Below are 25,541 nucleotides of genomic sequence, written 5' to 3' on the forward strand. Positions count from 1 at the left end.
CGCCCCCCAGCGTTCTTTGAAACTTCCTGAATGTCCCCATTCGGATCAACCTCCTCTATGCCTCTATGGTTCTTCATATTTTAGCACTTATTGTTTTATCTCTTGAATTTAAACATAAAACTGAGCTTGCAACACCTTTACCTTTAGGATAATAAAGTTTTGAAATCTACTCCGAGGATTGCTTATTAAATGCAAGCCGCATACAGAAGATGAGAAATGCCTCGGACAGAGCTGACTGCTGAGTGCCCCTATCAATAATCTCATCAGTTTCAGTTCCATCTTTCTGAGAGTTCTCTGCTACTTCTCAGGCAAACCTGTTTGCATCTCGCGGATAAACCGATGGATATCTGAGGTTCTTCAACTTTAAACCTTTTCTTTTCCTTTTCCTTTTGTCACTAGCATGTTCACATCTATCTAGCTAATAGTTATAGATATATCCCAGTCTTTAATTGATTTGGTCTGGCATTCAGCTTCTTAGTTTGATACTATAAATAGTTATGGATCCTTCGTTTTCTGGGTTGCCTCATTTCATAAACGATTTCTTGGTCGATGACGACCATGCATTTTCACCCAATTCCAATCAATACCCATATTTTTTAAACGAATACGAATTCAATTTGCCCTCCCCGGACCTTAGATTCCTTGAAAGTTCATTGCTTTCACCTGACCTGGGTCACACTGATTTCGCTCCGCCGATATCTGTGGCCCCAGCAGCAGAGCCATATGCTCTGTCCGCTAGAGATAGCATGAGCACACCGTCCGTGGGTACGAGCCCGGGGGAAGACTCGTCATCGGGCGACAGTGAGTTCTCGGAAACAGTTCTCAAGTTCATTGGCCAGATACTTATGGAAGAGAACATAGAGGACCAACCCTGCCTGTTTTACGACCCTTTGGGTCTCCACGTCACCGAAAAATCGTTCTATGATGCTCTCGGTCAGAACTACCCTCCTTCCCCCAAACTTTACCGGGAAGAACCAACTTATATCAATCTCAACTTGGGGAGCACCGATGATGTTTTTTCTGCAAGCAGTGGTGGTGATTATGGTGTTAGTACGAGTTCTAGCACTAGCAATAGCACTGATCCACAGTGGGTCAGTGGTGCTGGGGAGTACAAGTCCACTTTTTCACAAGCTGTTGATCCTGGTGACTACGTTTTCCAGCCCACTAATGATTCCCAGTTTTTAGCCAATCAGTCAAACAGCGTGACTAACATGGGTGATGGCATGGAGTTTTTGGCTCAGAATATTTTTACTCATGGTGAATCTGCGTTGCAATTTAGAAGAGGGTTAGAGGAAGCTAGTAAGTTCCTCCCTAGGGGCAATCAGTTAGTTATTGATTTGGGGACTAGCATGGTATCACCAGAGTTGAAGGGAGAGGATCAAAAGGTGGAGAAGGGTGAGAGAGAGATTTCACCGGATGGGTTGAGGGGAAGGAAGAATCATGAGAGGGAAGATGTAGATGTAGAAGTAGAAGAAGGGAGGAGTAACAAGCAGTCTGCCGTTTATGTGGAAGAGAGTGAATTAACAGATATGTTTGATGAGGTGTTGCTTTCCACTGAAGCACTTTCTCTGCTATGCGGTAACAATAACAATGAACCTGTGCAGAATGAAGCAAGCAAGGCATCGCAGCCAAATGGGCAGCCGCAAGGAGCTAATGGTGGGAAGAGTCGTTCTAAGAAACAGGGCAAAAAGAAGGAAACGGTTGATTTGAGGACGCTTTTGATTCTGTGTGCACAAGCTGTCTTGACAGGTGACAACAGAAATGCAAATGAGAAACTGAAGCAGATTAGGCAGCACTCTTCTCCTTATGGTGATGGGTCTCAGAGGTTGGCCCATTACTTTGCTAATGGCCTTGAGGCACGCTTGGCTGGCACTGGCACTGGAACTCAAATGTTTTATAGTTCCTTAATTTCCAAAGGGATCTCAACTTCTGAAATATTGAAATCTTACGCAGTTCATCTTTCATCCTCCCCTTTCAAGAGGATGTTGCTATTGTTTTCTAACAAAATGATTCTTAAAGTAGCAGAGAAAGCAACAAGTCTTCATATTATAGACTTCGGTATCGGATATGGTTTCGATTGGCCACTTCTGATTCAGAAGCTCTCAAAAAGAACAGGAGGACCTCCCAAGCTACGTATTACAGGGATAGAGTTTCCCCAACCCGGATTCCGTTCAACAGAGAATATTGAGGAGACTGGTCGTCGCTTGGCTAAGTATTGTGAGCGATTTAATGTTCCTTTTGAGTACCATGTTCTAGCATCACAGAACTGGGAGACTATCCAAATTGAGGAGCTCAAGATTGATAGGAACGAGATGCTTGCTGTGAACTGTACGTATCGGTTTAAGAACCTACTTGATGAGACAGTTGAAGAGACCAGTCCGCGGAATGCGGTTTTGAATTTAATCAGGAGGATAAATCCCGATGTTTTTGTCCATTCTATTGTTAATGGAGCCTACAATGCCCCCTTCTTTGTCACCCGGTTCAGAGAAGCACTCTATCACTTCTCTTCATTGTTTGACATGTTGGATGTTACTTTACCCCGTGAGAACCAACAGAGGTTGATGTTTGAGAGAGAGTTCCTTGGGAGGGAGTGTATGAATATTTTAGCATGTGAGGGCTTACAGAGGGTTGAGAGGCCTGAGTCTTGCAAGCAGTGGCAGGTCCGGACTATAAGGTCTGGTTTCAGGCAGCTCCCATTGGATGGAGAGCTGGTGAGCATTTTCAGGTCTAAGATAAAGGAATGGTACCACAAGGATTTTGTGCTTTATGAAGACAACCACTGGATGCTTCAGGGATGGAAGGGCCGTATTCTCTTTGCTTCCTCTTGTTGGGTGCCGAATTAGGATTTTGTGAAAACTCATTTAATTTTGGGGATGGCCGGCAAGGATACTTTAGGTACTGTGCAAACTATTGGACCTTTTCAATTTTCAATGTTTTTCTCTCTTTTGTACGTGCAGCTGCAGGTATATTATATATAAACGTTTCTATGTATGCTTATCTTCTTGAACTTTCTACTAGTGTTATTATAATATCATGATTCTGCTTAGGGATCCCAGTTTTGTTAAACCAACAAGTAGAGAAGCTAACTTTGTGGGTATCATGTTCAAGATTGCTTCTGGTAAAGCGGCCTTTTTGAGAAGAAGCGTAGGGAATTTTCTTGATTATAATCACGCACTCGTCATCAGATGTTTGATACATGTTATCTTGATTCTTAGACTCTTCCATATAGAAGGGGAACATCGTTTTGTTAAAATTGAAGATATAGTAAGTCTCAAAAGTCATGAAGGCTTTAATTACCAAAATTGAAGGCCTTAAGTTAAGTCCAATGTTCAAAGATAAAATAGAATGAAAAAATAAAATAAAGTAATTGCTAAGAAGATATGGAAAGTCTTAAAAGTCATGAAGGCCTTAATTACCAAAATTGAAGGCCTTAAGTTACGTCCAACTTCAAAGACAAAATACAATGAAAAAAGAAAAAAAGAAAAGCTACGAAGATATAGAAAATCTCAAAAGTCATGAATGTCTTAAGTTAAATCCAATGTTTAAAAACAAAATAGATTGAAAAAATAATAATAAAAAAAAAAAATGCTTAGAAGATATGGAAAGTTTCAAAAGTCATGAAGGCCTTCAATTACCAAAATTGAAGACCTTAGTTAAGTCTAACATTCAAAGACAAAATAGAATGAAAAATAAAAAATAAAATAAAATAAATGCTTAGAAGATATGGAAAGTCTCAAAAGTTATGAAGACCTTAATTACCAAAATTGAAGGCCTTAAGTTAAGTTCAACGTTCAAAGACAAAATACAATAGTTCCCAAGGGGTAGCTCAATCGGCTGGGGATCACGCCTCATGAAGTGGATATCACTAGTTCGAATTCCCCCTTCACCCTCTTGTGTGGACATATCAAAAAAAAAAAAAAAAAAAAAAAGACAAAATACAATGAAAAAAAAAAAAAAAAAGCTAAGAAGATGGAAAGACTCTAAGCTTCCATTTCAAATCTTACTCTTTATAGGATCCTACAAAAAATGCTTCTCTTTATAAGTTTTTATTTTTATTTTTTTATTTTTATCTCAATTTCCATATTTAAGTCTTATTCGAATTGGAATTTCTCTATTCTTCTCCATTTTTATTATTTTCCAATAACTTACTATTTAATTCCTTAAAATCATTCCAAAAATTTTTATTTTTAGAACTAAAAGTTTTAACATAAATTTTACAAATAAAAGAAAGTGCTCCAATTGACACATTAAATTATATAAAAAGTCTTGAGGTAAAAAAAAAAAAAAAAAAAATTATATAAAAAGACTTGATTCTTTTCCTAATGCAAGTATCGCTTGTAAAATTTTATTGACAATACATGTTATAGTTGCTTCTGCAGAGAGAAGTTTTTCAAAATTAAAATTAATAAAAACCTACTTAAGATCAACAATGTCACAAAAAAGATTAAATGAATTGAGAGCAACTTCTATACGGTTGTGGCATAAACAAGGTATTTTCTACCCTCCAACGAAACGCTGACACGTCAGCCTAAAACAAAAAAACTAAATAGTTTCAAAACACTGGATCTAGTCTCTTAGTGTTAACATTTGCTACGAAAAAACACCCTGAACCTCACTCTCCTTCGCACAGCCACCATTGTTCCCATACCCATTGCCCAGACGCCGCTTCCTTAGAACGTCCGTTTCTCCCTCTCTGATTAAATCTTCATATCTTTCTTTGTAAAAAAGAAAAAAATACACTATTTATGGACCAATGTCTCGACCCATCAAAGGAAAGACAACAGTTCATTAAACAAGTCATCAAAATAATGTAAATCAGGGACTTTTTGGGGCTTACAGCGTGAAACAAGCAAAACCCACTTCACATGTTGGATCAAACACCAATTTTTGGAAACAAAAGTAATTGGAGAATGAAAAGTCCAGGCAAAAATGCCTTGGTGACCCTTGAAACCCAAGACCCACTTCTAATTTTAACCATACGGGCGCGATTTGAACAGAAAATGCGCACTTTAGAAAGTGATTCTCAAAGCTCTCGGCGTGGGCGGTGGCGTTCGTCTGGGCAGTGGCCTTGGGCGTCTGGGCAACGACCTCCACGAAAAAGAGAGACATTCCAGTGTTTTTTTTCGTAGCAAATGTAAACACTAGAGACCAAATCCAGTGTTTTGAAATTATTTTGTTTTTTTTTTTTTGTTTTAGGCTGACGTGTCAGTATTTCATTGGAGGGCAGAAAATGCTTTGTTTATGCCACAACCGTATAGAAGTTATGCTCAAATGAATTAGCTATATTATCAATTAAAAAGGAAATGTTCCTATAAAAAAAATTAAAAATAAAAAGAAAATGTTAAAAAAACTCAAATAAAAAAACTTAATAAGTAATTTTACATCCCAAAAAGTAAAAAGAATAAATTGTAAATAAAAATATAATTTTAAATTAAATAATATTTAATTTTAAATAAAAAATTACACTTAAACTTCTTGTCTAAAGCCCCAAAATATATGAAGCCTGTTTGGCAAATTAGTTTTTGTTTTTGTTTCTAGGAACTGTTTTCAAATACAAAAACTGAAAACCGTTTTCTGTTGTTTTTTCGTTGAAAAAGCGTTAAGCAAACTGTTTTCGAAAACAGTTTTAAAAACATAAAACAATGGTAAAGGTGTTTGGACAACTGTTTTCAAAATAGTTTCTACTTAGAAAGAAATCAGACCAAGCAATAAAAGTAAAGTCTACTTTTTTTTCTAACAGTTTTGATACAAAAACCTTGGTCCCTACGAGTTTATGACTCCAATATTTAATAATAAAACAACAGATTTTCTGCCTAATATCATACTCCAAACATTTCATAAGGAAGCTTTAAGTGTAGATACACAATTTACATGGTAGGGGATTACAATATCTCACATACAACTTGATGAATCAGACTGTAGAAATCATGCCAAAACACAAAATAAAACTTCATGTCGCATACAATGTCTCTTATTTGGATGCCATCGTCCAGAAACATTAACTTGTCCATCGTGGGGATTCATTATCTTCAACGTGTACCTCAACTCCAATGTCAACCATATTTTCACCCTCTATATCTCCATTATGTAGCTTCTCATCACCATCAAATATGTTATCAATTGTATATGGTTCTTCATCTTCCTTATCATGCTCTCCATAAGGTATCTAACCGATCAATTTCATCACAATTTCCTGAATATAGCCCAACACAATTTTTCCAGGCCTTCACAACATCTAACAGTCAAAAGACAATATAAAAATCAGTCCACTTTTAAAAATCAGAAGGATAGCTTTCTATAAATATCAATACTTAAAGAGATCCCAAAACACACGGGAAAACAATCCAATCATTGTTTCAAAATTCAGTATGGTATCATAGTTATACGACTAGCCGTCCTCTATTTTCTTCATCTGTTTCATTGAGGTTTTTTTTCAAACACCTTCCCTACCCTTTCACATGTCAACTACAGATTCTACAACCTCAAGTCCAACTTCCACAATGTCCCGTCCCCATCTTCCTCCTATGAATACATCTAATTTCTTCAAACTAACAAAAAATAAATACCATCTCTAGAACATGATGAACATCCAATTATCCCAATGCGATAGTCAAGGAATAATTTGTAATGAGCTGTGGTCTTACTAACCCAAAGAAATGGAACAATGTAATAATCCCTATGAGACCCAGTACCCAATTACCAACAAACTATCCCATAAATTCGAAGAATCAGATTTCTCACCTACAAAACCCATTAAATGAAACGACAAAGAAAAAAAGAAAAGAAAGACAGTGACGGAAGGGAAATCACAAGTGGTGGACCTCACCTCCAACAATTGTCCAACAATTTCTCTGTGGCTATTCCCTCTTTCGGCAATTGCTTGGCTTTGGAGCACCTCGACATCTCTGCCAACAAGTTCTCGGGGGACGTTGCCGGCGCCCTCTCCTTGTGCGACCACCACGCCTTCTTGAACATCTCCAGCAACCAGTTCCCGTTCCGGCGAAATTCCCCCTGGGAAGAGCTATGTTTACTGGGTCGATTCCCGCGAGTTTGCACAATTGTTCGCAGCTTGTCTCGCTGGATTTGAGCTTCAATTACCTCATCATTCCCACGAATCGAACCCCAGATCAACACTTCTTCCCTCGTTACTGTGCACTTAAAATAAGGCGCGTTTAGTTGTTCCGCAAACATCCAAATGAGAACTGTTTTTGAAAACAAGTCCAACTTGTTTTCAATTTTCGTGTTTTGCGGTGTTTTTATTTTGGGATAATTACACTTAACCCTCCTGATTTATCTACGGTGTGGCGATTTACCTTCCAATGTACCAAAATTGGTACATGACCTCCCCAAACTTGCCAACGTATGATAAAATCAACCTTCCGTCCAATCGACCATTCGTTTGGACGGAAAATCAGTCACGTGCAAGTCACGTGACCGTTTAAGACAGAGACCCTTTCCAAGTCACGTGACTTGCACGTGGCCGATTTTCCGTTCAAACGAACGGTCGATTAGACGGAATGTTGATTTTGTCACACGTTGGCAAGTTCGGAGGGGTCATGTACCAATTTTGGTACATTGGGGGGTAAATCGCCACACCGTGGATAAATCAGAGGATTAAGTGTAATTATCCATTTTATGTTCAAAACAAGTAGCCAAACGCTTAGCTACAATAATAAAACCTGTTTTGCCGTTTTGAACCTGTTTTCAAAACAGCAACCAAACATGCTCCATGGAGCCACCCGACCTCTTCTTGGGCTGCACGCAATGATGAAGAAGGGGAGTAGTTAAGTCGGTCAAAACATTTATCACAATTATTTTATACAATTAATCAAGTAAATTAGTTGGAAGAGTAACCTTATCATTGTTTTTTCTTGAGCTGCACTCAATTATTAAGAGGGGAGTAGTTTAAGTCAGTCAAAACACTTGAAATTATATGGAGACCAATAAGGAAATCGAATCATGCAGACATGTGCAAATCTCAATGCCTCTCAGAGTTTGACTCCTTCTTCATGCCGTCACCCCCAGCTTTCTTTGAAACTTCCTCAAAGAATATTTTTTTATTATAAATAGGTGATGAGGACGGATGGGTGTATCCCGTCAAGCATTTTTCCATATTCTATGCCTCTAGGGTTTGATTAAAATCAAATTTTTTTATTTAAAAGAGGCTGCCAGGGACGGTTATATCAGGCCTCATGCCTCTATGGTTCTTCATATTTTAGCACTTATTATTTTATCTAATGAATTTAAACATAATAATTGAGCTTTCAACTTCTTTAGGATAATAAAGTTTTGAAATCTACTCCGAGTATCGTTTATAAAAGGCAAGCCGCATACAGAAGATGAGAAATGCCTCGGACAGAGCTGAGTGCCCCTATCAGTAATCTCATCAGTTTCAGTTCCCTCTTTCTGAGAGTTCTCTGCTACTCCTCAGGTAAACCTGTTTGCTTCTCGAGGAGAAACCGATGGATATCTGAGGTTCTTCAACTTTAAACCTTTTCTTTTCCTTTTCCTTTTGTCACTAGCATGTTCACATCTATCTTATAGATATATCCTAGTCTTTAATTGATTTGGTCTGTCATTCAGCTCCTTAGTTTGATACTATAAATAGTTATGGATCCTACGTTTTCTGGGTTGCCTGATTTCATAAACGATGTCTTGATCGAAGATGACCATGCATTTTCACCCAATTCCAATCAATACCCAGATCTTTTAAACGAAAACGAATTCAATTTGCCCTCCCCGGACCTTAGATTCCTTGAAAGTTCATTGCTTTCACCTGACCTGGGTCACATTGATTTCGCTCCGCCGATACCTGTGGCCCCAGCAGCAGAGCCATATGCTCTGTCGGCTGGAGATACCATGAGCACACCGTCCGTGGGTACGAGTCCGGGGGAAGACTCGTCATCGGGCGACAGTGAGTTCTCGGATACGGTTCTCAAGTTCATAAGCCAGATACTTACGGAAGAGAACATAGAGGACAAACCCTGCCTGTTTTACGACCCTTTGGGTCTCCAAGTCACCGAGAAATCGTTCTATGATGCTCTCAGTCAGAACAACCCTCCTTCCCCCAAACTTTACCGGGAAGAACCAACTTATATCAATCTCAACTTGGGGAGCCCCGATGATGTTTTCTCTGCAAGCAGTGGTGGTGATTATGGTGTTAGTACGAGTTCTAGCACTAGCAATAGCACTGATCCACAGTGGGTCAGTGGTGTTGGGGAGTACAAGTCCTCTATTTCACAAGCTGTTGATCCTGGTGACTATGTTTTCCAGCCCACTAATGGATCACAGTTTTTAGCCAATCAGTCAAACAGCGTGACTAACATGGGTGATGGCATGGAGTTTTTGGCTCAGAATATTTTTACTCATGGTGAATCTGCGTTGCAATTTAGAAGAGGGTTAGAGGAAGCTAATAAGTTCCTTCCTAGGGGCAATCAGTTAGTTATTGATTTGGGGACTAGCATGGTATCACCAGAGTTGAAGGGAGAGGATCAAAAGGTGGAGAAGGGTGAGAGAGAGATTTCACCGGATGGGTTGAGGGGAAGGAAGAATCATGAGAGGGAAGATGTAGATGTAGAAGTAGAAGAAGGGAGGAGTAACAAGCAGTCTGCTGTTTATGTGGAAGAGAGTGAATTAACAGATATGTTTGATGAGGTGTTGCTTTCCACTGAAGCACTTTCTCTGCTATGCGGTAACAATAACAATGAAGCTGAGCAGAATGAAGCAAGCAAGGCATCGCAGCCAAATGGGCAGCCGCAAGGAGCTAATGGTGGGAAGAGTCGTTCTAAGAAACAGGGCAAAAAGAAGGAAACGGTTGATTTGAGGATGCTTTTGATTCTATGTGCACAAGCTGTCTCAACAGGTGACAACAGAACTGCAAATGAGTTACTGAAGCAGATTAGGCAGCACTCTTCTCCTTACGGTGATGGGTCTCAGAGGTTGGCCCATTTCTTTGCTAATGGCCTTGAGGCACGCTTGGCTGGCACTGGCACTGGAACTCAAATGTTTTATGGTTCCTTAATTTCCAAAGGGATCTCAACTTCTGAAAAATTGAAATCTTATGCTGTTCATCTTTCATCCTCCCCTTTCAAGAGGATGTCGCTATTCTTTGCTAACAAAATGATTCTTAAAGTAGCAGAGAAAGCAACAAGTCTTCATATTATAGACTTTGGTATCGGATATGGTTTCCATTGGCCACTTCTGATCCATAAGCTCTCAAAAAGAATAGGAGGACCTCCCAAGCTACGTATTACAGGGATAGAGTTTCCCCAACCCGGATTCCGTCCAACAGAGAGTATTGAGGAGACTGGTCAACGCTTGGCTAAGTATTGTGAGCGGTTTAATGTTCCTTTTGAGTACCATGTTCTAGCATCACAGAACTGGGAGACTATCCAAATTGAGGAGCTCAAGATTGATAGGAATGAGATGCTTGCTGTGAATTGTATGTATCGGTTTAAGAACCTACTTGATGAGACAGTTGAAGAGACTAGTCCGAGGAATGCGGTTTTGAATTTAATCAAGAGGATAAATCCCGATGTTTTTGTCCATGCTATTGTTAATGGATCCTACAATGCCCCCTTCTTTGTCACCCGGTTCAGAGAAGCACTCTATCACTTCTCTTCATTGTTTGACATTTTTGATGTTACTTTACCCCGTGAGAACCAACAGAGGTTGTTGTTTGAGAGAGAGTTCCTTGGGAGGGAGTGTATGAATATTTTAGCATGTGAGGGCTTACAGAGGGTGGAGAGGCCTGAGACTTGCAAGCAGTGGCAGGTTCGGACTATAAGGTCTGGTTTCAGGCAGCTCCCATTGGACGGAGAGCTGATGAGCATTTTCAGGTCTAAGATGAAGGAATGGTACCACAAGGATTTTGTACTTGATGAAGACAACCACTGGATGCTTCAGGGATGGAAGGGCCGTATTCTCTATGCTTCCTCTTGTTGGGTGCCGAATTAGGATTTTGTGAAAACTCATAATTGTGGGCATAGCCGGCAAGTATACTCGAGGTACTGTGCAAACTATTGGACCTTTTCAATTTTCTATGTTTTTCTCTCTTTTGTACGTGCAGCTGCAGGTATATTATAAACGTTTCTATGTATGCTTATCTTCTTGAACTTTCTACTAGTGTTATTAGAATATCATGATTCTGCTTAGGGATCCCAGTTTTGTTAAATCAACAAGTAGAGAAGCTAACTTTGTGGGTATCATGTTCAAGATTGCTTCTGGTAAAGCGGCCTTTTTGAGAAGAAGCATAGGGAATTTTCTTGATTATAATCACGCACTCGTCATCAGATGTTTGATGCATGTTATATTGATTCTTAGACTTCCATATTGATGATGGTTGAAGACTTGTTGATCCTAGGATGAGGTGTCTTGTAATTGGAAATGGTGGTAGAACTATGGACAGGACAAAGACTTGGAACAAACTGCAAATACTGTTGAAGACGCTGTAATGACCCTAAAACTCTACTGCTTGTTGGGACAATTGTTGTAAATATGTTTGTTTCCACATTACTGGATGTTATAGGAGGGCTTTGCCCTTCTTCTTTGTGCATTTAGCTGGAAGTTGTGTTTGTTTCTTCAGATGTACTAAAAGAAGGTAAAATTTCAGAATTTCATGATATTGCATTTCTCTTCTGGTTTGTTGATCTGGATATTGGTAATGCACTAGAACAGAATCTTACTTGGTGATCTTAAAAATGTATGATTGGCTAATGCATGTTTGTTGTTATTGAACCATGCATGCTGGATTCTTCAGAGAAGGAAGAATGTTCTAGCCACCTCTGCCTCCACCAATCATGACATCACCATTTTCCCCTTACAAATAGATTATCACCATTCTAAATCTGCCAATGCTACCGCCAAGTCCCTTTCAAATTTTCTTAGCATACTAACAAACATGTTTTTCCTACAATATTTCCCTTGTGATTGTCTCATAGCATCTCCAACAATGATAGCCAAAATAGCTAATGAAAAATACAGATTTCTACATTGACTACTGCTTCTTCTTTCTTTTTTCTATACACAGTCAAACAAATTCTCTATTTTATTTAATATTATTTTTTTAAAAAAAAAAAATTTATTGTTTTATTATTTCTCTCTCTAGTCTTCGGTCTCTCTCCCTCTACTGAACCGCAAGCTACAAGCCATAAAATCACCACTATACCCAACCCAAACACTTGGCTGTTCAACTGCACGGTCTGCACCCAGCTCCCATCGCAGCAGTCTTCCACACTTGACATCTTCTATTTCTTTTATCTGGGTCTCAAAAGATTGTTCCTGAAGCACATGAAGACCAACAAGATCTTGACTCGTGAAGGGTGGAGGATCTCAGAGGTGAGGTTGCGGCAGAGGATGCGCCACGTGCAGTGGCGGAGCCAAGATTTTAGTTTAGGGCGGTCAAAATATTTTTTTTAAGAAAAATGACACAATTGGTCTTTATAGTTAGCCTAAATTACAAATCGCTCACTCTAGTATCAAAATTAATTCAGAAATTCATATGGTTAGTTTAATTTACAAATCGATCCCTAGAGTTAAATTTCATTAAAAATTTTGACAAATTTCGATAGACGTAAAGTTAGTGCCAATAAAATAATGACACGTGTTGATCAGAATTAAAAAAAAAAATAAATAAATAAATAAAGCTTAAAAAATTATTTTTTTGTCAAAAAAAAAAAAAAAGTTACAAAAAGAAAAGGGGTGGCCGGTTGCAACAAAGATGCAAGTTTCATGTTCTAACAATCCAAAAAATCCCTAAAATATAATGCATGAAACATATCAATTAGGCAGCATACATAGTTTTAAGTTTTATTTTTTTTAAAGAAATAATAATAATAATAATACATGGTTAAGCACAAATTTCAGCAACCCAGAGTTAAATGAACAAAATTTGATCCAAAAAATTAAATACAGAGAAAGAAAGTGCCAATCTTGAAAAAGCAAGAACTTGTTAAAGGCATAAAGTTCAAGACATAAACACACGTATGTGTAACAGAAAGACAATAAATATAATATGCAAGAGACATTTGCAAAGTACTCTTCCTACCCTTCCTGCTTCTTTTGTTTTCCCTCTCTAAACGGTGTCACTTATGTGTAGCATACTTTTTTGTTTTTTAATGCTTCAAAACTTTAGTTAAACGATTCGTTTTTGCATTGTTTTAGACAACATAAGACATTAGTTAAACTGCGCGTTTTGTGGTTGTCTTCACCTTCTTCAACTTCGTCTGACCTAAAAATAACCTAAACACCTGAAACTCAAACAGGGACGATGATGGAAATAGAATCATGTCGACGCAAGTGAGTGGTAAGTTATCGGAGTCCTCTGAGAAAATATTTGCCTCTGATGCGTGGTTGAGGGTGGGCAACCATAATATCTGGGAGAATTTTACTGGGAATAAGAAGAATTTTTGAGAAGTGAGGGGGGGGCACTTGCCCCCTCTCGACCCCCCCCCCCCCCCCCCCCCCCCTCCCTCCGCCCCTGGCCACGTGGGGCCGCATAATGCAAATGAGATCTAAGGTTAATTTTGGAGTTTTTAGTTCTAGACCCAAGGGAACGAACGTTCGACCCTCGAAAGCGAACGATCGACCCTCAACGAATAAATGATCGATGACACTGGAGAATCGATAATTAGAGTTTTAATTACGGGTTAGGGTTTCAACCACTTGATTAGGGTTTTTCGTGTGTAGATTAGTATTCATAGCTTATGGTTTCTAATATTTGAATGTGATTTGCAGTGACTTGTTAAAATTGGTATGCATTGGACTATTTATAGTGTTAAAACATCAATTTTTAATGTCTGTTCACTATATGCACTATTTATAATGTTAAAATAACAGTTTTTAATGTCTGTTTAAAACCACACACTATTTATAGTGTTAAAAGAACAATTTCTAATGTTTGTTCACTATCATGCACTTAACAGTAATAAATTGCAATTCTAACAATCATTAAAATCTTACCATCAAATCTTAACGGACACCTTATTTTGACCGTTAGATGAAATTGTTACTAATAGTTATTTAATTATAATCTTTACATTGTAATTGTTAGTAAGGATCACTTAATCTCAACTGTTAGATTAAATTTAATTTAATCTTATAGTTGATGTTATTAACTGTCCAGTGAATCCAACTATTCGATCTACATTACAATTTCTTATGTTTTAGATCAAACAACCAAATCATATGATCATGACCGTCTAAAAAAGAATGGCCATGATATGATTGATCCAAGCCAAGTGCACTCCGCTATTAGAGCGCTACAACCCACTACCACTAGTGCCATCAAGGCGCCCTACAGACAACCGCATACACCCAAGTAATTGCTTGGTGTGTGTAATGCCTTATAAAGGCCAATTTGACCCCCACCCCCCCTTTTTTTTTAGTTTCTTCACGTAGGACTCTCTTATTTCAAAGCTCTTTAAACTTTTTATTTAAAACATTGCCAAACCACAAACTAAATATATTTACATAATAATTTTAAAAATTCTTTAATAGAACGGTGTGTTCTTTGTGGGTGAGCTCATTCCTTCCTTTATCTTTAAAGAGTCATTTCTCGTGCTTGGTTGGTTAGGGAGGGGAGTCCTAGAGATAACTGATTTAATTTTGTAGCCCACACTCTGTTGTGCCAACATCCCTTAGCCCTCAAGAATAAAGAAGCGTTAGGGGTCCAAGTAGCATAGGTCAAATACCCTACACACGACGTCTTTTCGGTTCTTGTGTGCCTATTCATATGGACTGAGTAGTGATTGGCTAGAGACGTTTTACCGTCCCCCAACCGGCTTTTTGAATAAAAAAATAATTTTTTTTATTCAAAAAGTGACTTCTGATGACATCACTAAGTAATGGTCAAATCCCCGTATCTGCAGAAGAATAGTTTGGTCTACATAAATTACGTTGTGATTGGTAAAAAATTTGTTCAAAGTCGTTCCTAGGAGGTTGCTTCAAATTTACAAACAAAATATATGGAAGAAAAACAGAGTATGGTGCCAAACAATTGGCTGGGTTTGGATTGAGTGCCAAGGTTGCTTACCCCACTGCTCACTAATTCTGCCTCACGAAACGTACACCACTCATGTTTTTGTTAATAAGTAAAGGACAGCCTGGTAGTATTGAACGACGGACCGTATTTGTTTTGTAGAAAGGACTGGTAGTTAATACCTACCAAACGACCAGTCCTAAGTACTTGACTGTCGTTGCTAGTTACCATAGTCACTGTATGCCTAGTCTTATTCCCGGTTTAAAAAAGAGCAAAAAGGGAGAACTCTAGTTTAAGAGTTTCAAATTATCGTCTTTTTTTTATTTAAGGTATTTGAATTTCAAAATGTCTTAAATTAGGGTATTTATTTTTCAAAACTTATCAATAACAGTTCATCCATTAGAATTTATTGGTAAATCCTATCAAAATTTTTAAAATACCCATAATTTTTTTAAAAGGAAAAAAAATATATATATTGGTAAGATTTAGGTGTCGGTGAGAATTTAATGGAATTTACAAAAATACCTATACTTGAATTTTTAATTTTTTTTTAAAAAAATAAATACAGGGGTATTTTGAAAATTTTGACAGGATTTAACAGTAAATCTTAATAAAAGACCTGTTATTAAGACGTTTTGAAAAATAAATATCTTAATTTAAGACGTTTCGAAGTTCAAGATCCTTAAAGTCGAATTAGCTAAAAGCCGCATCGAATAATTGGTCGATGGCAGATTCGGTCCCAATTTGAGCTTTCTTCTGTCGAGATCAATTATGGTGAAACTTGGTCCGGTTATATTAAAGCATGGTAAAAGGCATCTGTCCTCTTGGCATTGGATTGAGGGATTGAGATCTGGTCCAATACAATTTGAGTTGTTTAATTTAAATGAATTGTTCAAATCACGACAATACATCAGATCAGAAAAATAAATAGGGGTTAACTTGTTCGGGTATCCCAAACCGATCGGTATACCTGTTCTGATTGAACAAAGAATTGGAAAAAGTTACAAACACTTACGATGAAGAGTCATAAAAAAGCTAATTATAAAGGGAATAACTTTTATTAGGTTATGGCAGAAATTAGTAACATTTTACCTGTGAATTAGACGTTGACACGTAAGCACTGAGCAAGAAACCCAAATAGAATAAAAACACCCGATATTTTTCAACTCATACACAGACGTTGCCATTACAGAAACTGAATGGGCGGTGAAGAAAACACACGAACGCTGCCCAGGCCCGAACGCCGCCGCCCTCACCACGCCGGGACTTCTGAAGAAAACACACGAAGTCCGCCCACTCCGTCTCTTTCTCTGTCTGTGTTCTCTCCATCTCTCTCTGATTAGTTTCCTCACATTCACAATTGGCTCACATATGATTCTCAGAGCCAACGTCGGGGTCCTCTCTCTCTGTCTGTCTTGTTCTACCACAAAATGCTGATGGGCATGAAAATGGTGAAGATGGGTTCCATTGGTGATAGTTGGATTTTTGTTTCTTTTTTTTTTTTTTTTTTTTTTTTTTTTCTGCTATTAATTCATTCTTCAGTCCTGATTATGGGAGGATTTGTTGTATAATCTAAAGGAAACAAAATATTTTTGTGTAATCCAAAGGAAACAAAAATGTAAATATGCACACAAGGTGTTTGATGAAATGCCTAAACTAATGTGCTGTTATTGTAGGCTCTGTTGTTAACGCAGGTATGAAAATCGTGAAAATAGTGATTTGGAGAGGATTAGGGGCGGACCGGCGAATTGGCGGACGACGGACGGCGGATGTCATTTGGTCAGTGGGGTTTTTTTTTGGAATCGTGGGATACTTCATCAGAAGAGAGTGGAGAAGGATTGGCTACTTCAACAACATTTTCATTTTTTGCTTTAAGCTTATGTGCCAAGTGATTATTAGTGGGCATAAACCCACTGTTTTTTGCCATTGCCGTATAGAAGGGGCTCTCAATTATAAAAATAACACTTTGAAGAAAGTGAGGTGGAAGTTTTTGTGGGCTTGTCTTTTCAATTGTTTTGAAGAAAGTGAAACTTTGGAAATTCATCATCCTTTGCCATATATTCTTAATTCTTTGTTTTTGGTTTTGGTTTGTTTGGTCATTTCATTGCATTAGTTTTTTCACACGTTTTCCTTTTCCCTATTCCTTGGGTGGTGTCTTTAATTAATTAACTTAATATTAATGATGTGAAACCGTTGAATTCTGCACTTTTGACTTTTGGACAAGGGTGAAGAAAAATGCAAGTGGATGCTCATCTATTTGGTTGAAACATGTTTGGGAATAATTGGGGTTATATTACTAGGGCAGCCGCCCACAATGTCTCCCTAAACGAATTTGGTTAATTAATTAGCCTCCATCCCCAAAAAAATAAAAAACAAAAAAAAATGGCCTTTTTCCTAACGATTTTGAAAATAACATTCAAAATTAAAAATATACTTTTCTCCAAATTATTAACATATAATTCAAAACACAATATATTTATTTTAGAGAGTATACTGTTTTATATATATATATTTTATTTTATTTTTTGAAAAAAGTGTTAGCCATGTGTCCACCTCGATTTCCTCCATTTAGGGTGACTTTGTTTTTAATTATTATTATTATTATTTTTAATAATAAGTTATCTCTTACTTATGCAAAAGTTAACTTCTCAAAAGTTAAAGTACCTGTTTTGTCAAAATTAATATTCATACAATAAAGAAAGAATACAGATTTATAATAAAATTGATGAGTGTTTTGTGTTTTGAGTTGTTTATTAATGTATTTGTTTTGAGAATAGAAAACAAAACTTTAACAAACATTGCCTTTAAATAATTAATTTTCAAAACATGAAATTCTTTTTTTTTTTTTTAATTGAGTAAGGAAAAAATGTTACAAGGGATAACACGATATTCTTTAAAACCAAAATAATAATAAAAAAAGTACTTTTTAAAATCATTATCAAATGTAAGGCTAAAGAGAATGTAACGCAATTCAGATTACACGTGGCTTTGTAGAGGACCTTGAGCGAAGAGCGGAGTTTCTAAAGTGTAGACATAGTTTTACAGGAGACAGACATCTCGCTTGACCCTCCGTCGAGCGAGATTGTGGGAGGATTTTAGCTCGACCTTCGCTGGGCGGACAATTTTTTGAGCAAGATGTTGCGAGTGGAGAACAAAAACTTTGCTCGACTCTAGCTCGAGCGAGATTGTGACTAATTGCAAGACAAAGAACTTCACACGCTACTCCCTCGATGACCGCTTGAACGAATTAGCTACATCAGTTTTAAACAAAGGTTATTTTTGTAATTCTGCTTGCACAATTGAAGCCCTAGTGCTATCTAAATTCAAAAAAGATGGCTTAGATGCCCAATGTGTTGATTCTATTCCCTTTAATCAATAAGAATAGAAGAATATATTTTCCTTCAAAATTTTTAAATATTTTTTAAAAATTTTATAAAAAAGTCATAATCAAGTTTGGTATTAATTAATTTGTAGATTCAATTTTTCACACGCCGCCATGCACGTACGCTTAGATGCTTTCAAAATGTTGTTGTTATTATGAAGGTATCCCTTTTCAACAGGAGACACGAAAAGCTCGCCCAAGAGTACTCAATGGCTGGCATCCTCATTTCATTCATTCACATATAATTCAGCCCTCTCACACTGTCATACATGGTGAAGTCAATCAAACTTCTGGTTTTGCGATAATTTTAGGGCTGCTGATGATCAGATAGTCACCAATTTCTAGCTTTGGATGTGATTGTAGTCCTAATGGACAACATATGTTGTCCATCAAAAGGTCGTAGATACTTACCCCTACGACCTTTTGAACGTACATATATCACCTGCTGACTCAGATGTAGGTTGAGAAAAAACATTAGAGTTGCGACAGATTGATAATGAAGCTACAGTATCTGCACATATATACATATTTTGCATCTGGATGTTGCTTGGGGATGATTCTCAACTAGGAGATTAATTTCTTGATACTTTTCCCACTGATATTAGGTTAATTGGTTTGGATCTAATGGTATTAAATTAACCGCTAGCTAAATCTTTTTTATTCATGTGTGTATATTCAAAATTTTTGTTTTTTGTTTTTTGTTTTTTTTAGCATATGAGACTGTTACCACATCGACTATACTCGCCTTTGAACAAAAGTACTGTTTTTAACAAGCATCACACGTATGTTATTACCAAGAGCTCAACGCTCACATGCAAGTGTTTCTATACACCCAACATCACTTATTTTAATTTACTTATCTTTATGTCGCATTAGAATTCATTTTCAAACCAAAAACACAAGTACCGCGTACCCTTAAAAAAGAATTAATAAACATAGCCTTTTAATAAGATTAAAGAGATTAAACCCCGTCTGTTAATGTGTTTTTTATTTTTTTGGTTTAAAAGTGTACTGATTATAACGTAAATGTGAAAACTATTTTTGTGATTTGAGAAATAGTTTGTGTGTTTTAGGTTGTTTGTTTTCAATTAAAAAAAAAAATAAAGAAAGAAAAAAAGAAAATGGATGTTTAACAATGAGAGATCAAAACATAACATATTGTAAAATGGCCTAACCCAAGGATCCGGCTTCCATGCGGTAGTTTAAAACTACCGCATGGTGCTGTAGTGGAAAACGGTACATTTTTAAACTACCGCATAGTGCTGTAGTGGAAAACGGTACCGTTTTCCACTTAAAATAATTTGCAAAATTTTTAATAAATTTTAAAATTATAAAAATAATAATAATTAAAAACCAAAAATATTAAAACAAAAAAGAAAACTTAAGGGGGCGGCCGGACCACCCCCTTGGCCAATCTGGGGTGGACGAACCACCCCAGTCGACTTTGGGGGTGGCTCGACCACCGCCAGATCGGCCGTATGGGGTGGTCCGGCCACCCCTAAAAGGCCTAGAAACCAAAAACAAAAAAAAAAAAAAAAAATTGAGTTTTGGGGGTGGCCGGATCACCCCCAAAGGCCTTGAGCCACCCCCAGATCGGTCGTATAGGGTGGTCGAAACCACCCCCAGGCCCTTGGGGGTGGTCTAGCCACCCCTAAAAGGCCTAGAAACCAAAAATAAAAAAAAATAATAAAAAAAAGTTTGGGTTTTGGGGGTGGCTGGATCACCCCCAAAGGCCTTGGGGTCGGCCACCTCCAGATCAACCGTATAGGGTGGTGGAAACCACCCCCAGGCCCTTAGGGGTGGTCCAGCCACCCCTAAAAGGCTTAGAAGCCAAAAACAAAAACAAAAAAAAAGTTTGGGTTTTAGGGGTGGCAGGATCATCCCCAAAGGCCTTGGGGGTGGCTCGGCCGTATGGGGTGGTCAAAACCACCCCTAGGCCCTTGGGGGTGGTCCGGCCACCCCTAAAAGGCTTAGAAACCAAAAACAAAACAAAAAAAAGTTTGGGTTTTGGGGGTAGCCGGATCACCTCAAAAGGCCTTGGGGGTGGCTCGGCCACCCTCAGATCGGCCGTATGGGGTGGTCGAAACCACCCCTAGGCCCTTGGGGGTGGTCCGGCCACCCTCAAACCCCTAACTTTTTTTTTTTTTGTTTTATTTTTTGGCCTTTTGGGGGTGGCTGGACCAACCCCAAAGCCGACTGGGGTGGTTCGTCCACCCCAGATCGGCCAAGGGAGCCACCCCCTTGGCCAATAATGGGGTGGCCGGCCACCCCTTAAGTTTTTTTTTATTATTTTAATATTTTTTTTGTTTTTAATTATTATTATTTTTATAATTTTTAAATTTATTAAAAATTTTACAAATTTTTTTAAGTAGAAAACAATACCGTTTTGTGTCACTACAGCATCCAACTACCGCATGGAAGCCGGATTCCTAACCCAATAACTTAAACCAGTAGATTTAGATTTAATTGTGTTATATATATTGATATATGTTAATTTCATGTAAAACGATCTTCTGGATCAGTATCATGATCCACGTGTCACGTGTGTACTCAATAAATTCTATACTGACTTGCGTACGAAATTAAAAAGCTCGTGTAACTTTTGGTTTTAGTTTTAAGTTCTAACCATGACGCTCATGTTCTGACTTAACCTTTCTGTAATCAGCGTGGCACTAATTAAAGTACGTACGTACTATTCTGGACAGCCGATGAAAATGACATTCCCCAGCAGTCAATTTTGGAGGCGATATCTTTCTTATTAAATAAGAGCAGTGCTTTCTCCTACCCTCAGCGAACTGGCCATAATTTCCTCAGGTTTCTCTCAAGTACGACGTTCTCTTTGTTCCTTTACTTCATTTTACAATTCCTATTTGAAGTTAAGGAATTAATTCATGCTCAGCTTCTTATTTAAAATTATACGTACAGATTTTCTCTTTTCACCAAGTTGTTGGTGTTATTATACGTCTTTATTTCTGAGTTAGGCTTTCATAATATTTCCTTGACTGATCATCGATTCATCATACAGGTCCAAGTAAATTTGTCCACCTTCAAACATGAGCTCAAAGGGAGGGAATCCTTCAGAAGAAAGCAACACCCCAGATGATGCTGTTCTGAGCAACATACGCCAGATTCTTATGGATGAAGGCATGGAGAATGCAACCTTCATGTTCCCGGCTGCTACACTTCAAGCCGCTGAAAAGTCTTTGTACGATGTACTTGGTGAGAAATATCCGTTCTTAATCAATCAAAATGTAGATAGCCCTGTCAACAACGACACTTGCTTTTCCAATTATTATGGTCGTTTTAAGAGCATTGCCAATGATAATTACAACGCTATTGAATCCAGCTTGGTTTCTGACCCCTCTCAGCAGAAATCTTCCTGTATTCAAGCTCCTCCGGCGCCTGATCAGTATTTGTCAATACATTATCAAACACCGCAGCCATCATCGGAGGTGTTTGATAAAGTATTACCATTTAACAGTACTGAAGATGGAGGAGGAAGGATGTTGCACCAGAGTGGAAAACGCAAGAGAAAACGTGTTAATAAAGGGGATTTAGTTGACATGAGGGCTCTCCTCATGCACTGCGCTGAGGCTGTGGGAGGAGACGATCTCAAGAGTGCCAAAGAACTACTGTCGCAGATTAGGCAGAACTCTTCTCCTTTTGGCGACGGGTCCCAGAGACTGGCTCATTGCTTTGCCAACGCCCTTGGAGCACGCTTGGTTGGCGCTGGAAGTGGTCAGTTATATGCAGCGCTCGCTGCTAAAAAGATGTCATCCATTCATATCTTGAAAGCTTGCAGGCTATTTATTTCAGCATTCCCTTTCATGAGGACGTCAAATTTCTTTGTGACACAAACGATTATGGACCTAGCAAAGAAAGCAAACAGGCTCCACATCATCCATTTCGGTATCCAGTTTGGTTCCCAGTGGCCTGGCCTTATCCAGCGCCTCTCAGAAAGACCGGGCGGGCCGCCGGTGCTACACATTACAGGTGTTAAGTCACTATTTATATCAAAATAGCTTAAATTTATATTCTAACACTCCCCCATCACGTTTGAATATTTAATGGAATGAAAGTCTTGACATAGATAAGATGTGAACTTAAGACCTTGGCTTTGATTAATTCCAAAAGCTTAAATCGTTTAATTTATATTCTCTACAGGAGTAGACTTTCCCCAACCTGGTTTCCAACCGACAGCAAGGGCAGAAGAAACGGGGCGTCGTTTAGCAAACTATTGCGATAGATTTCATGTCCCTTTTGAGTACAATGCCATAGCGCAGAAATGGGATACTATCCAATTCCAGGACCTCAAGATTTTCAGAGATGAGATGGTTGTTGTCGACTGTTTATACCTGTTTAGGTACCTACTTGACGAGACGGTCGTGTCGAGCAGCCCAAGGAACACTGTTTTGAAGTTGATTAAGAGGATTAATCCAGATGTTTTTATTCATGGGATCATTAATGGGTCTTACAATTCCCCGTTTTTTGTTTCACGTTTCCGAGAGGCACTCTACTACTTCTCGGCAGTGTTTGATATGTTTGAAGCCAATGCACCCCGCGAAGACCAGGACAGGTTGGTGTTTGAGCAAGAGATATATGGAAAAGAGGTTTTGAACGCTATAGCTTGTGAAGGGGTGAAGAGGTTCGAGAGGCCGGAGACATATAAGCAGTGGCAGGTTCGGAATCAGAGGGCTGGGTTGAAGCAACTTCCGTTGAACGGGGAGGTTCTGAAGAAAGTGAAGGCGCATGTGAAGTTGTGTTACCACAAGGATTTCTTGGTAGATGAAGATGGACAGTGGCTGCTACAAGGATGGAAGGGGAGAATCCTCTTTGCTCTCTCCTGCTGGAAAACTGCCTGACAGGGGAGATGACGTTAATTGGTTTCCTGATTTCCCAGAAAGTCATAATAATATTCTGTTTCTTTCGATCCTGTTATGGGGGCTGATGTTTTGTGTGGCTTTTCTAAATCTGTGTATGGCATGGCGTCTTGGACTTTGACATCTTATAGGTTCTGGTTTTCTATGCCTTTTTATTGCTTTCACTTGTATTTGTATCGACTTATATGGGGCACACGTGCACGTGTTGACATTTTGTGCTCTATAAACTGTTAATTTCTATTTTCTACAACAAATGCTGTCCTTTTGTTGTGGGTCAAATACAACTTTAGTTCTCTAGATATCCAGATAGCACAGTGATCTAGCAGATTTGTCGTACGTACACTACAAAAATACTAGCAGTTTGACGCGTGTCTACAGTACCCGTTACTGTAGACACGCGTCCAAATTGACACGTGTTATGGAAGACACGTGTCAACTTGTATAGCGTCCAATAATGGACACGTGTATTAAATACACGTGTCCATTTGGACACGTGTATTATTACACGTGTCCATTTGGACACGCGTATTATTACACGTGTCCATTTGGACACGCGTATTTAATACACGTGTCCATTTTGGACGCGTGTCTGAATACACGCGTCCAATTGGACACGTGTATTCCATATGCGTGTCCAAATGGACACGTGTATTATTACACGTGTCAATTTTGGACGCGTGCTTGAATACACGCGTCCAATTAGACACGTGTATTTCATATGCGTGTCCAAATGGACACGTGTAGTAATACACGTGTCAAAAATTTATTAATTCGCCAAATATATATTAAAAAAAAAAATTCTGTGTTGTATTAATTATTTTAAAAAAAAAATTAAAAAAAAAAAAACTCCTTACATTATTAATCATACAAATCTAATCCAAAAATACGGTGTACATAACCCTAACCTAATTTACATATTGTACTATATGCTATATGTAAATTTGTTGGTTGGAATTTATACTTTTTAGGTTCCTTATTTATATATATATATAGTATACTAATAAGCACGTAAACCCTAACCTAATTTACATATTGTCCTATATGCATAATTAAACAAATTTGGTGCTATATATATAATTAAACCAAAGAGTTCAAATTAGGGTTTAGTTTTGTACACCATCTACGTTTAGAAACAAAAAAAAAAAAAATTTAAACATAACAAAGTTAAAAAACCTATAATTAATACTATATATATAGATATGCATGCATGTAAACGGTTTAGAAACTATATACAGTAACCTTTTTATTTATGGCTATATATAGTAAATGCAATTATTTTTAGAGTTCTGCGCTACATAATAAATTAAATACTTATAGTTTAGTCCCTCATATAGTACATACATTTAGGGTTTATGGCTATATATAGTACATACCCTTAGGGTTAGGGTTTATAGCTATATATAGTATATATAGTATATACACTTAGGGCTAGGGTTTATACCTATATATAGTATATATACTTAGGATTATGGTTTATCGATATATATAGTATATACACTTAGGGTTTGGGTTTTAGGGTTTATAGGTATATATAATATATACACTTAGGGCTATGTGTTATAATTTTATTGATTTTACGTTTAATGAATAATAATGTCAATATATTTTTCACGTGTCATTATTGTACACTTTTAAATATATATATATATTAAATCATGAGCAGTTCAAAATTAGATTGTTCCGATATATATAGTATATACACTTAAACTTAGGATTTATAGCTATATATAGTATACATACTTAGGGTTAGGGTTTATCGCTATATATAGTATATACACTTAGGGTTAGGGTTTATAGCTATATATAGTATATATACTTAGGGTTAAGGTTTATCGCTATATATAGTATATACACTTAGGGTTTAGGTTTTATGTTGTATAGGTATATATAATATATACACTTAAAGCTATGGGTTATAATTTAATTGATTTTACATTTTATGAATAATAATGTCAATATATTTTTCATGTGTTATTATTGTATACTTTTAAATATATATATATTAAATCACGAGGATTAGGGTTAGGGTTTATGACTATATACAGTACGTACCCTTAATTAGGATTATAGTTTATAGCTATATATAGTCTATGCACTTAGGGTTAGAGTTTAATTTTATGGTTAGGTTTTAGTTTTTATTTTTTATTTAGGGTTTAATATAGTATATATACTTAGTGTTAGAGTTTAATTTTAGGGTTAGGGTTTAGTTTTAAATTATAGTTTACGGTTTACTTTTAGCGTGTAAAGTTTAGCTATATGTATAGTATTTTTTTTTTTATGTGGTTAAATTATATATATATAT

At 37.4% G+C, this 25,541-nt stretch overlaps 4 protein-coding genes across 8 annotated transcripts; 3 read left to right on the forward strand and 1 right to left on the reverse strand.

Moving 5' to 3' along the window:
* On the forward strand, window positions 1-3,142 carry LOC133877275 (scarecrow-like protein 33). The gene has a single exon (XM_062315515.1). The coding sequence runs from the start codon at window positions 498-500 to the stop codon at window positions 2,841-2,843; it is 2,346 nt and encodes a 781-aa protein (XP_062171499.1). The 5' UTR covers window positions 1-497; the 3' UTR covers window positions 2,844-3,142.
* Window positions 3,143-6,109: 2,967 nt separating this feature from the next.
* LOC133876863 (uncharacterized) lies at window positions 6,110-7,191 on the reverse strand. Its single transcript, XM_062315101.1, has 2 exons — window positions 6,827-7,191; window positions 6,110-6,235 (listed from the first exon to the last, which is right to left on the reverse strand). The coding sequence occupies exons 1-2, from the start codon at window positions 7,189-7,191 to the stop codon at window positions 6,184-6,186; spliced, it is 417 nt and encodes a 138-aa protein (XP_062171085.1). The 3' UTR covers window positions 6,110-6,183.
* A 736-nt stretch (window positions 7,192-7,927) lies between these two features.
* LOC133877169 (scarecrow-like protein 34) lies at window positions 7,928-11,779 on the forward strand. Of its 5 annotated transcripts, none has more exons than XR_009901672.1 (2): window positions 7,928-8,431; window positions 11,216-11,623. XR_009901672.1 is itself a non-coding variant. In XM_062315414.1 (2 exons), exon 1 carries the CDS (start codon window positions 8,611-8,613, stop codon window positions 10,954-10,956), a length of 2,346 nt encoding a protein of 781 aa, XP_062171398.1. In that variant the 5' UTR covers window positions 8,175-8,610; the 3' UTR covers window positions 10,957-11,006; window positions 11,759-11,779. The 5 variants fall into 5 exon arrangements, 4 of the variants coding, with proteins under 4 accessions (XP_062171398.1, XP_062171395.1, XP_062171397.1 ...); XM_062315414.1 differs by lacking the exon at window positions 11,216-11,623 and adding an exon at window positions 11,759-11,779 and having other exon boundaries at window positions 8,175-11,006; XM_062315411.1 differs by having other exon boundaries at window positions 8,175-11,006.
* Window positions 11,780-21,391: 9,612 nt separating this feature from the next.
* On the forward strand, window positions 21,392-23,536 carry LOC133878609 (scarecrow-like protein 9). Its single transcript, XM_062317174.1, has 2 exons — window positions 21,392-22,352; window positions 22,524-23,536. Exons 1-2 carry the CDS (start codon window positions 21,413-21,415, stop codon window positions 23,219-23,221), a joined length of 1,638 nt encoding a protein of 545 aa, XP_062173158.1. The 5' UTR covers window positions 21,392-21,412; the 3' UTR covers window positions 23,222-23,536.
* Window positions 23,537-25,541: the final 2,005 nt, after the last annotated feature.

The sequence above is a fragment of the Alnus glutinosa genome, chromosome 9 (genome assembly GCF_958979055.1).
Source record: "Alnus glutinosa chromosome 9, dhAlnGlut1.1, whole genome shotgun sequence".
Classification (NCBI taxonomy): Eukaryota; Viridiplantae; Streptophyta; class Magnoliopsida; order Fagales; family Betulaceae; genus Alnus; species Alnus glutinosa.